Genomic DNA, 13,807 nt, shown 5'->3' with positions numbered 1-13,807 from the left:
AAAACTTCAATCTTTCACGATAGATAGTCAAAAATTTTCTCGATTTTTTTAGGAGCACGTAACAGACCTATAAAGTGAAAAGAAATTTTTTTCAGCTGGTAGTTTTCTATATGTAAAAACTATCGAACTCACATAAACTCAAAAAATATAGTAAGTTTTTGAAAAATTTAAAGTCTGAAAACTCTACTGCCAAAAACTTACTATATTTTTTGAGATTATGTGAGTTTGATAATTTTTACATATAGAAAACTGCACGTTGAAAAAAATGAAAAAATTTATATATATGCGCGCGAGTGTGTGTATTTGTCGTTTGTATGAAGTTTGTATGAAGTTTGATAAATATTTTGATGTGGAACATAAAAAAATGTCATGCTCGGATTTACAATATTATTATCATATCGCTAGTAGTAATATACGCCAATATAGTCATAAATTACTATTCAATTACTGTTTAATTACGTAATCATGAACAGTTACTTTTCAGAACTATTCGCCAATTGTCATAATCCAGTTACTATTCAATCACGTAGTCGCGAATAGTTACTATTCAAGTCGTAGTTACTATTTAATTATTATTCACGCACGTAGTCGTCAATAGTTACTATTCAAATAACTATAGAAATTGAATAGTGATTATAGAAATCTGAATAGTATCCAATAATTCTTAATAGTTCCTTTCCATATGAGGTGTTTCTCATTAGATGTAACCTCGAAGATTTTTAATAAGTTTAAATATTACCTTTAGATAAATAATAGCATCTGTTCCGTAGCCCTCACAACTGAGCAATACGATGTCGCCATGCAGATACCTGGCGTACAATCGGGATAAAGGCAGACCGTAACCGTATCCTGCAAGCGGTACCGTATGAGCATCTGATTTGCTCGGTTGTGGAGCAGTACTGTACATGTACTTAAATAAATGGTCCGTTTGTGGAATGCCGCCACCTCTGTCGGATATCTAAAGCAGATGGGTAAAATGGTGATAATTCACTGCGAACTAATTATGCGTTATCTAGGAATTGCTAATAAAACGGTTCGTTTTACCTTTACGCAAATATCTTCTTTTCCGCGTACTAGTAAAACCTCGAGTGGCGGATAATTGTCTGAGTCGCATCCATGGTGTTCCATCACGGCTCTCATACTGTTCTTAAAGAGTTCGAATAACATATGGTACAAATGGCTCGGTACATAAATAATCCTAATCTCATTACTGCGTTCAAGTTCTGAAAAACGGATCATGCAACAATTATGATCAACTTTAGGGCCGGTTCCACCAATATAAGATTAATTTCAGTTTAACTTACTGTTCATCTTTTTCTTATTCTCAGAATTAAAAAAAGATTAAAAATAAATTAAATTGAGATTGAAGTTAACCTTACATTGGTAGAACCGGCTCTTAATCGTTATTATCTTTTAAAAAACCTTACTAATATTCTTATCGAATAGTAAAATGTAACCATAATCATACATACATAATCATAATTCTTTATTCATACAACATGTATATATGAAGATAATGGTAGAAATTGTGAAACCGTATGTGATCTACATCTATAGAAAATTATTTGTCTCAAATTACTTACTAACACTAATATAATCAACTTTGTTCAAACTTGCCGTTATGCTGTTTGACTCTCAATTCCGGACTAGCCAGATAATATTGATCACACAAAAATCGTGCATTCTCATAAGCGTCCCTAATGACGCCGATTACGTCACAGGATGGGTCTATACATCCCACGTGTCTACTGTGCCCGTTTAACTGCCCACCAAAAAGGAGCGCTGAAATATAATAAAAAAAGTATCAATAAAACGCAATAATATGCGACATATTAAAATTTACTCAAGAAATGTTTGATGAACTTACTATGTTGATTGATCAGCATACGAATAGAAATGCGGGACATGAAAAATCTGTCCAAGAAATACTGAATGCTGTTTTCAGTCTGAATGTCCACGTCGTGGGATTCCTTCAGTTCCAAAACGCCCTGTGCCATTGTTTGAACAACATCGGTATGCCTATTCCGTATTTTTATTAGAGCTTGGCAGAATCTGTAAGAAATCCAAGATTTCTGTTAGTAATTCGTGCTGCGAACGATATTTGCGAATATTGTAATCTGTCCAAAAAAATTCTTGATTCACATTACTCACTTGTCTAAAGTGGCCTCGTTGACATCGACTTTTTCAAAGTGTATTATTTCTTCGAAGGATGTGATATATAAGTTATTTACAATACCAACACTAGGCATCTTTAGTAAGTTTTCCGGCAGTAAATGGATCTCCTTCATAATGTTGGCGAGCCGTACCGGCAGTTCCTTCCTCAAGAATATGAAAGATTTCCTCTCACAGGCGCTTAGACCTGAAAAAGACATACACGATATAATCACAATTTGCAAATTTTAATTATACATAATATAATAATAAACATATAGCCGTAATCAATTATTAATCAATGAGAATACTACTTTATTTATAGAATAATTGAAATCATTATTCTTTTTTTTTCTCTAATTTAATATACAAATATAAAATTTATAATATATCTTAATTTGCGAGAAATAAAATTTTAATGATCATTTTATTCAATAGGCATTTCATTTTATTTCTGATCAATTATTCTTTCTTTGTCGATTAATAACATTTTACGTAACGTGTTGATATTAACAATCATCAAGACGGCTGCGATCGCAAACCGTGCTTGTCAAAACAGGTTCCGTTTCGTATCATATTTTTTTGCTTGCCAGACATAAAATATATTCGTGAATATCGAAGTACATCTCAAAAAAGCAACAGATTATCGTGACGATCGATAGGAAAACAAACTGCAAAAAATGAAATTTTCACAAATCGCTATAATATTAGAACTAATATTAAAACAATTGTTATACTTTACAATGTTATACTTTAACGATTATCGACATGTAACGTATAATTTAACACAACTTATATCTCCAATTTTGAGTGCGAAAAGATCTAACAGCATATGTAATTACATCATGTTAATGGTTTTGTCATTTGAGATTGAGGCTTTTGGTTATCACTCAGCCTATGAACTGTAATGGTCAACAAAATTGTCAAGGAAGACTCTCACTTCATTACTGACGTGATCACAAATCAAGCAACGATGCAACGATATTTTGTATTTTTTGTCAACACCCTGCTGAAGATGACCTAAATATGAGCCGAAACGTTCAAGTTTTTTTAATGTAAGTAATATTGTTTTGACGTAGTAAATTTTAATACTCTACATTTGCGCAAATATTTTCAGCAACGACTCCTATCGCCTCATTATTACTAATTAATGTTTTATTAAAACAATTGATAAATACCTAAATTCTAAGCAGAATCGTAAGGCTCGTAACATACTCCTGTAAGACTTTTTAAGTGCTTATACCTTTATACAATATTTTTGCAGACAGTTTCTTACTAGCCATAAAATTTACAAGAAATCGTAGATATTTACGAATATATATATAATTATACATCTTATGATACATATGCATAAAATTAGAATGCTAGTCACAAGTTCTTACAAATTTTACGAGAATGTTACGAATCTTACGAGTCTGCTTAGAATTGACCCAAAAATGTCATCAATACTATGTCATTTCTATAATTTATTTTAAATAGAAAGAATTTTCATGTCGTTTGTTTAATATGTAATTCTCTAAAAAAAGTATCAATGGTAATATAAATTTTTTTTAAGCCCGCTAAGCGCGGACAATGACATCCGATACGTCCTTATCAAGAGCAATATTCATATATATGCGTTTTTATTTTTTACAGCTTAATATCATCGAGAAAGATAAAGAGGGGGAAGGCAGAGGGAAAAAGAGAAGGAAGAGGGTGGGAGAGAGATTCAAAATTATGAATATTTCAGGATTGGACCAGAATAGATGGAAATACATTCATTCATTATTTGACTAACTAATAAGAGATATTCGTCACAGATGAACTAAGAATGTGTGTATATAATTTTATCATTAATATGTGAGGATCTTACACGATTAATACTGTCAGTATTAACAAATATTGAATAATATTAACCAAATATGATCAATATTAGATATCAATATTATTAAGAAATCTATATATAGATTTCTTAATTTTCGAGCATAAGTACATCATTCTGTAATAGAGAATATCCTCTATCAGACAATGATACTGATTCTCGAGAATTAGGATGTCCGGATAACCATCAATATTCTAACACGATTAATAATAATGTCAATATTTGTTGGTACTAACAGTATAAATTTACGTAATGTCTGTTGAAAGAACGCATCCATATTTCCATTTGCATAATTAAGTATATCTGAATGAGCTGAACAAAGTCAATAACACTGATCGTGTAAAGTTGTGAAAATATTGATGCATACGACAGTATTACTGATTCAATATTATTAATCAATATTATTGATTTATTAAGTTGTAACTTTTATATATATATATATTTGTTGCACTCTCTCTTATCAGTTTAATTGTATACTTTAAATGTATATTTTTCAATGTTAGCTATGAAGCAATGAAAGCTGATTCACGAAAAATTAGTGAACTTTTTATCATGTAATATATATAAACAAATTCCGACATAAAAAAATCTTAGAAAATTTAATATTTTACAGTATTAATGATCAAATTAACGTTATGTTAAAATTTTTATTTCTCGACGTCTTATATGTGCAAAGATGGATATTTTAAAAAACATATGTAAGGAAACACGTAAAAATGAAATTAATATAAAAACCATAACTTATCCATAGAACGTTGAAAAATCAATACAAACCGAATAACATCCATTAACTTACATATATATTGACCTACTTAACGACGTGTCGCTATCACTATTGACAAATGCGAGCTATAGTCATATTTTACCTATGCTCTTTGTATAACACGCCTTTGCTAAACATCAACGCTGCTCAGTTTACAAGCTATTAGAACAATTTAAAAAATTCTTCATTTTAATGAAATTTTCTGTACTGTTATAGTTGAAGTTTTCCACCGGAAAGTTTTCCACTTCTTCGTTCAAATTTTACACATTCTTGGACTTTGTTACACGTATTATCCTAAAACGAAACGAATTGCTTGGAATTTTAAATACGCGAAAAGTAACTGTTGCAAAAGAGCGTGACGGAAACATTGGCCAATCGTCCATGAAATATTTGGTATCGGCACGCTCGAGTAAACATCGATAAATCGATCCCTTATCTTCTCTCGTTGGAGTGAAAATTCAATTATTTATTATAGACATACTTGAGACATGTTCCCGGGTTGCATACGTGCTCTGAAAATAAACCTCAACCTGGTAAGCGTGCAACGCGAGAAGATTGTTACTTGAGACCGCGAGAGTCTAAAAAATTGCGATTTTGTCCCACACACAACTCACCGCAACGTTCGTAACAAGCTTCAGAAATCTACGTTAAATATACATGATAAATGTGCTTTATATAAGCATTAACAAAAACATTTGTTTTTATTGATTGTCAAATAGATTTTTACATCGTCTCGTAATATTTATTTTGGAATAATATCCTTTTATTAAACTATGAAATTGATAATCACAATTTATTAACTAAACATTACTAACATTTATTGTTATGTATAAAAAAATTCCTTGCCATTTAAAAATTCGTGTTCAACAAAGATTAGCAGCTCATTCATTGAATCTCTTCTTGGGGGAGCAACTGATAACCGATTGATTTATCATGCGAAGTGTAATCAACAGAAGATTGGATAGATCGAAGAGACAACGACGATAAATATATGAGTTTTTGCAAAATTTTAATCAACCTTAATAAAGATTTAGGTTGCGTCATTACTTCAATGGCGAATTTGCTTATTTCTATAATCATATAATTGGATCGAATTAACACGGAAATTTTTGTTTTACATTTAATTTCAAATGGAAGTCGCCACTTAACACTACAAATGCATTTGATTAACCAACCAAAAGAAAGAATTTTACTAGTTGATTAATCAAAGATACTTCAAAGCATTTGTAGAATCAAGTGAACCGTAGCCTTGTACGGAGAAAAAGATGTGACGTTACGTAGTAATGATACAATTACTGATATGTACTAGGGCGTGTTCTATTAGGTTGGTGCAAATAAAATGTCGTTTTTCTGTATTACTATTAGAGCAGCTGTAACTTCATTGAAAAATGAACAAAATTTAAATTTAAAAGAGGATTTTAAAGCTTAAAAACTTTATTTTCAAAAAGTTACTATATGTTTTTTGAGTTTATGTGAGTTTGGTGATTTTTATATATAGAAAACTACCAGCTGAAAAAAATTAAAAATTTTCTTCTCACTTTGTAGGTCTATCACGTGTCTAAAAAAAATTGAGAAAATTTTTTACTATCAATTATGAAAGCTTGAAGTTTATCCTACAAAATCGTTTTTTAATAATGTTCCTATGATTTTTTATTCTTGAGTTACTCGCGGATTAATTAAAAGTAGCATTCGATCTTTGATTGCTCATAACTCTGTTAAAAATCATTATATTGCAACAAAAAAATATAGTATGATTATTTATTACTGGAGATGAAAATAAACAAATTTTACGATAATTTACTTGATAAAGGGCAAAATAAGAGTCAAACACATTATAAATACAGTTAAAAATAGTAAACATAATTAGAGAAAAATAAATTAAGTTAAAACCAGTCTAAATTTTAATATAAAACATTTAATTAGAAATTAAATAACAAATACTCTAAATGACAGATACTATAAAAAAATATAGATTCTTAAAGCTGAAACTTCGCTCTATCAAATGGTATAATCGCTAACTTTTTAAAAATATTATAGAATATATTGGTAAAGGAAAACCACCATTTTATAATACCGAAAACCGACATTTTATTTGCACTCATCTAATAGATTCTCACTCGAGTGCTCTTCATGTTTCATTTTATCGTTGTTTAATATTCAGTGAACCACACGGATAAAATGATACTTGAGTAGCATTCAAATGAGAATTTGAATCTTACATTTCTAATGTTTTAGTCCTTACTCTAAAAATTTTATACTTGATTGAAGGCCAACCATCTTATAAGGAAAATTCCCCAAAGCGTGTCATAGACACATAAAAATATACACATAAACATACTCGTTAAACATCGCGCTATTAATATAAAATTATTATGAACGCGCACGTGCGGCAACATTTTTGTAAAATGATGAACGTTCAATTGGGGACATCTTGACAACGTTAATCAGCAATCCATATTTCTATATATTTATATCATATTATATTATATTATCAGTGAATACAATTCGTAAAATCTGTGGGTTTCAAAAGATTTGCGCAAATTTTACGAAATCGTGCTGTTGAGAGAAATGTGAATACCTACTCGTGGGCGTCAAACGATATTAGGTTTTCATGAATTTCGAAGAGAATTGTGGCTGGCTCTCACGATTTGATTCTACAAGCGACCAGCCGAGAAATTGCCAGGAAATTGAACGCCCTTATCTGTCAGACGCAGATCAGTCGTCTTTTTGCTTTTATATAAAATTCCATTTGACAAAGCGCATTTGACATGTGCTCACTGCTCATCACGGATTACATTTTATAAATTCTAAAGTATGTACATCAGTGTAGTTCTAATTACTTTGAAATTGTGTATGTATGACGTTTATAGACGTCATGGACTAATTGTAAGAAAATTTATTAACAAATATTTTTAAGAATTTTTTTATATTTTTTTTGGATGTTATTCAAACTGCTAAGAATTCAATAGACACTATTAGACATGCTGTGAAAGTAGCAAAGAGGGCATCCCCTCGGAAATTGGCATAATTTGGGCACACCTTATCTCGCGCAAATAAACGGACGTAAATTCGTCAATAAAGCGACCTTATTTTATACAATAATATCATCCATAACAATACACATTTCTCAATTATCATAGGATAATCCATTTACGGACAGCAAAATAAATGTTTCATCGCACTTTATTCTGAGTCATCATGGCATAGTATGCCAAACAGAACAATAGATAAGAATATCGTTTTGTTTAAATGAGCATTGCAATGGTTAAATTGGTATGCGCACTGTATATCCACATTACAATATATTATCGTTCATTATCGTTTGACTTTAGCTAACAAAAGACTGACGATATAACGAATAGATTAAGATGAATAAGCAATCGTTCTTGCAAATTGACCAAAGTCGTTATCTTTACTTGAAATTTCTTTTGGCGAGAGTGAAAAAATTTGTATAATTTGTATAATTTTTCTCATTCAAGTTATCAGTAATTGTTTTAATTAATTAAACGGGTATAACATGGCATGAGAAATACAATTTTTATTTATTAAAACAGAATACACTTGACTGGTTCGTAGCTGAGAGAGAAAGAGAAAATAGGATTTTAGCTGGTTTTGGAACAAAGTCTGCCATTTTTATTAAATATGACTGATGAATGTAACTGCATTTACAACAGTAGAGAATGGGAAATTCAACTTCTTTTACAATCAGACCTACTTTTTTACCTTGATTTTGTAACCATTTTAACATATTTTTAAAACATTCAATTCGTAATCAAGGAGCTAAAAAATATATTTAGGGGGGTTTCAGTATCTAATTTTTTAATACAACTGCAGCTTTTGTATATCGGCTACTCAAATGCAAGTATTGTTTGCAACGTAGTTCAGTGAAACGCACATATATTTTTTGTTCAGAGATTTCGCCCTAATAAAAATTAAAATAGATAAGGGTTTGACGAAAACGAAGTTCAAGGATGTTATCTGCGCTTGACCTCGATCACTCCCATGCCGCTGGGTCGCCAAAATGCGATAAAAAAAGCACCATACTTTCTCAGCATTCCTCACGTAAAATTCGCCAATGGCGATAGTCAGAAAAAATAAAACGTCGCCTCGAAATCTTAATAGATAATTAAAAATAATGTCAAACGAAATTAATTATTTATGACGGCATGTGACGGACGAATCTTTGTTCCCAATTTCTATGCTATATATAATATAATTGACGATATTCAGTCTGCCATATCAATGTAAATCATCCTTTTCTTGTTATACGAAATGGCGCAAAAAGCACGTCAATCACGCTCAGTTATAGATATTGCCTGATATATTCAATTTTTCGATTTTCTTTCCAAATTCTGAATACTTTATCGCATTCTGGCTGTATTCCGTGAAGTACATGATAGACGTGATGTATCATTTTATTCTTGTTTACCGAATGTTAAACAAAGATAAAATGTCATGCGCAGCAATATACATTTTATGAAATCAGACGTCTATTTTTACCTCAGATACAGAAAAATGCAGTTAAAACGAATACATCTGCGATTTGGTAATTGCCTTTCGCTTTAAAAATTCGTGAAAACAAACGCGATAAATCATTTCTCTTTGAATAATCTTATCTTTGACAACCGTAAAACCTCAATGAGAAGAAATATACATAAAATGTCTTCTGCTAAGAAATGTTGATAATCGCAATGTTCGAGAAACATTCGAAATGACATTAACATAGATTCCGAGTAAATACATTTAGACATAAGGTATTATTATAAATTAATTTTTACAACTGACTTGAATTATTTATACGTGTGAGATATGGCGATCGTATTACCGAGGTCTCATTTGCACGTCATTTCTTCATGCTAATAGATAACAACGAAAATTAGTTCGCTTTACTTTCGTGTCACCGCATTAACGTGTAGAAGTTTCGACCACAATGGTATGTGCAAAATTAGAACTGATGTATACCGTGGCCTTCTAAAAATGATAAGCGCACGTGTTTATTATCGTTCTATTTGTTTTATTACCTACAAAGACTCTGTATCATTTTGCGTTTGTATTTATGACATTGTTTGTACCGTGAAATCGCATGAAATAGCACTGTAGTCAAAGAAACTAGTAAATTATTATTTTTTAAATGCGTTTTCATTTAGTTTTTAGAATCAGAGATTTAGATTAAGAGTATAAACATAAACATAATCTTGATAAAAAAAGATAAAGTAATTAACGTAATTACGTCGATAAAATAAAAACATCTCTGATTAAACATGTGTATTTTTTAAATAGATAATAATTGTTTTCTAAGTCATAATAGGAATAAAAAATTTAGTTGGCTCTTCGCATGAAAAAGATAATTTTTTTAATATCTTAATTGCATGATAGCTATTACATTGGTATACGTTTCAAAACACAACACACAAAGAAATATTAATTGATATGTACAATTCATTGTACAATCGACAGAAGTTAAAATAGCAATGTTCTTTCAAGACAAACGTTTTCATGAAAAACTCATCAAGCAACGTTCCTATCAACGATTTCCGATATGGCCAATGTACAAAACGGGTGTGTTACTATGTACAGGGTGTCCCAATAACTATTACCACCTGAAATATATTCTAATCTATAAGGTGTAGAGAAAAATTTATATAACCAAAATTATACGATGTATTATTCTGCATATAAAAATATTAAGGTGGAGATATAAAAAAAGCTAACGATTTATGAGATATTTTGTACTTTATTGTGTACTTTATTGACATAAAATGTTAAATAACTCGTAATCTATTAATTTTTTGATAATCGTACCTTAATACTTTTATGAACAGAATAAAACACATAGTTGCTTTAAAAAAATATGTACGCAACAAAATGGATAATTTTTTAAATAGCAACTATGTGTTTTCTTTCCACCAATTGATTCATCTCATTATTCTGTTCATAAAAGTATTAAGGTACGATTATAAAAAAATTAATAGATTACGAGTTATTTAACATTTTATGTCAATATGTGTCACAATAAAGTACAAAATATCTCGTAAATTGTTAGCTTTTTTATATCTCTACCTTAATACTTTTATATGCAGAATAATTAGAGGAATCATATTGTGTAAAAAAATTCAATAATTCCATTTAAAAAAAACGAAGTTGACCTTGAAATCTCCGAAGCGCCTCCACCTGGACAAAAATTATTATCACCATATGAGAGCCCCCTTATATCGTGTAATTTTGGTTATATCAATTTTTCTTATAGACTAGAAGTCTTATACCTTGTAGATTAGAAGGTGGTAATAGTTATTGGGACACCCTGTGTGTGTGTGTGTGTGTGTATATATAACGAAACATATCGCAAATATCGGATTATGATGTAACCCTTAAACTAGGATAACAAGTGTAACGAGGTTCAAGATCTAACTTTGAATTTATTTGCTCGTGAATCAGTCAACCATCGCTGACCCTGATATATTTCTTATTAAATAAGTTACACACTTAATTTAACTTTATGTCAGCTGTATTGATTTAATTTTAATGATGTTTTCGCAAATTACATGCTTCTCATTAAATAAGAAACTGAAAACAGAATGATGACGTGAATCATATTCCGCAAAAATAATCTATTTTGCGGTGTAGATATCTGACATTATTTACATTTGAAATAACAGATAATGAAGACTGGGATGAAGAATTGATTTATGTTCTTCTTTTGCCTCCTTCCACAAAATCTTCTGAAGACTTCATAAAGAAATAAATACTAATTGTTGTTAGTATAGATCACAGATAGTCTTGTATAGTATCAGTATAGATCACAGATAGTTTAAATGTTTGATTATTATATTCTAGGTGCACCGGTAGTGTGTATAGCCAATTCACACGGAAAAAAAAGATTAGCTGCCACAGCTAAAAATTAGGTATGGCAGCTAAATTCAGTAGTATTATATGGACATCTAACGTTGTATCTGCGAGGTCTAATTTCCATTAACTGTGAGGCCTAAATATTATCATTGTAACAGACAAGCATTTTGCTATTATGTCGATGAATACATCGACAATGATCAATAGGTCATTACAGCAAACGTTTTCTGTATAACAGACAATTTGATGGCAAGTACAGTTTCAGCAAACCATATTTAACTGTGGTAGAGACAATTTTCTTTTACACGAACATATCCGATAACTGTGACAACTAATTTCATATTGCTAAATAAATCGATTTGTAATAGACATGCATATTTTGCTATCACGTCCTTATATTAGCTACAGCAGCAAATCCTTTGTAAGTATTAGCAAATTCATAGCTATAGTAGCTAATGCAATTTCAGCTAATCAGAATTAGCTGTAAATCAGAAACATTTTTTTTCCGTGCATGGATGTTATTCAACTACTCATCAGATATAGGGATTATTGTGTATTTACCAGTTTTTCTGGTACGGAAAAAGGAAAGTACATTAGACATAAGATATTTTGCAGAAAAATACTTTAAATCAAATATTTTAAATATAATGTTTCTGACAACGCTAATTATATATTCGCGGTAAACACGTGATTATCAATAATTTCGCATGATAATTTTACAATTTGTTACGTTTGTTAAGTAATTATACATTTTTTCTAAAAAAAGGAGCAAGTAAATACAATGTACATTATATAAACTGTTTATGATATATTCGCAAGCGCGTGAAAATTCTGCGTAATTCCATAACGCCGCTTAGAAGACTTCTCATTCGTCGGTTAATCATTTTCGCGTTCAGGACCGTATATTACGTTGTATTACGTAAACGGTTTTTTGTCGTATTAAATAAAACTCAAGATCAAAGTTTTTGTTGATAAAACTGTTTTGCAAAAGATTTTTTATTACCTTGCTTCTTGCGAAAACAAGCAAAACTTCATGTAATAATTGCTTAATAATGGAACACAAAACGGAGAAATCGACAGCTGATTCTTTCCCAGAATTGTAAAATGTTTTATTTGCATTTCTAAAACGATTGGCGTTATTGCAGCGAGAGATAAAGAGCCTATACGACAAAGCACCTATGAGAGTATCGTGCGTCTACCATACAAAATGGAACAGGAACGTGTTCCAAGAGCATTTCTACGAAGCCAAGAAACCGGATCGGCACCGGCAAATAAGGAATAGCATAATTGGGTTCTCCCAGTGCAAAAAGCATACATGGATGAAGTATCCTCGCGTATGTAGACAATATATAGACAAAGGGTCTCGTAAAAATAAATCACTAAAAATTTCACGTCAAGTCTCAAAAGTTGCCACGCTGGATCACGTCGTTGCTATGCGATTTAACGGGTTTAAAATAGACAATTTGCAATTTAAGAGATGTGCGAATTAAAGTTTTTTGACGCCAAATTGAATCAAATGGACAAAATTTTACCCGAATCGAACCGAATCGAATCGAATTAAATCAAATCGAATCAGACTGAAACATAACTTTTGATTAATAATATAATTATTGTGTTAGATTAAATTTTAATATATAGATAATAAAAAAGATTTCTATTTGTTTTATTAAAAGGAAATATGATTTTATATAAGCTGTCGACATATTATTCGTTATTCAAACTTCTTATTGTTTTCGATTTGACACTTTCGAAAACAGTTCGGATTCAAATCACAAAGATTCAAATCCGAATCAAATAGAAGCTTACCTGATTTGATTCAATTCAAATGGTTCCCTTATGTCTATCGTTTACAATTTACAATTCGCATATAATCTCTATAGCCTATATCTTGTGTCTGTATAGGTCTATTAAATTGTCTGTTAATGCTTATTTCATATCTGATATGCTGATGTTGCGTTTTCATTATCTAAACGTGTAAGTAAAAAGTCAATAATACACATCTAAAAATACTTTTGATAATAAATTTGTACCTAATTTGAATTAATATATGTATAGTAGGGGGAATCCGGGAGACTTATACCCGTATTCATAGCGAGACCTTATACTTAAGGCTTCCTTAAATTTATCTTTAGATGCTCAGTAGCCAATGAAATAATTCGTAGAGCATCTGAAGATAAATTTAAGGA

At 30.5% G+C, this 13,807-nt stretch overlaps 1 protein-coding gene across 1 annotated transcript in view; it reads right to left on the bottom strand.

Moving 5' to 3' along the window:
• Pdk (pyruvate dehydrogenase kinase) overlaps positions 1-13,807 on the bottom strand; it is a 25,641-nt gene that overhangs the window by 2,135 nt on the left and 9,699 nt on the right. Inside the window, exons 2-6 of the mRNA XM_018457471.1 lie at positions 2,152-2,359; positions 1,868-2,052; positions 1,618-1,782; positions 1,045-1,223; positions 740-958 (exon numbers count right to left, since the gene is read on the bottom strand). Coding sequence (XP_018312973.1) covers positions 740-958; positions 1,045-1,223; positions 1,618-1,782; positions 1,868-2,052; positions 2,152-2,359 — 956 coding nt within the window. The remainder of the gene's footprint in view (positions 1-739; positions 959-1,044; positions 1,224-1,617; positions 1,783-1,867; positions 2,053-2,151; positions 2,360-13,807) is intronic.

This window comes from Mycetomoellerius zeteki, unplaced genomic scaffold (genome assembly GCF_001594055.1).
Source record: "Mycetomoellerius zeteki isolate Tzet28-1 unplaced genomic scaffold, Tzet1.0 scaffold64, whole genome shotgun sequence".
NCBI classification, from domain to species: domain Eukaryota; kingdom Metazoa; phylum Arthropoda; class Insecta; order Hymenoptera; family Formicidae; genus Mycetomoellerius; species Mycetomoellerius zeteki.
Note: the sequence above shows the minus strand (reverse complement) of the source record. Positions and strands in the feature narration are given on the sequence as shown.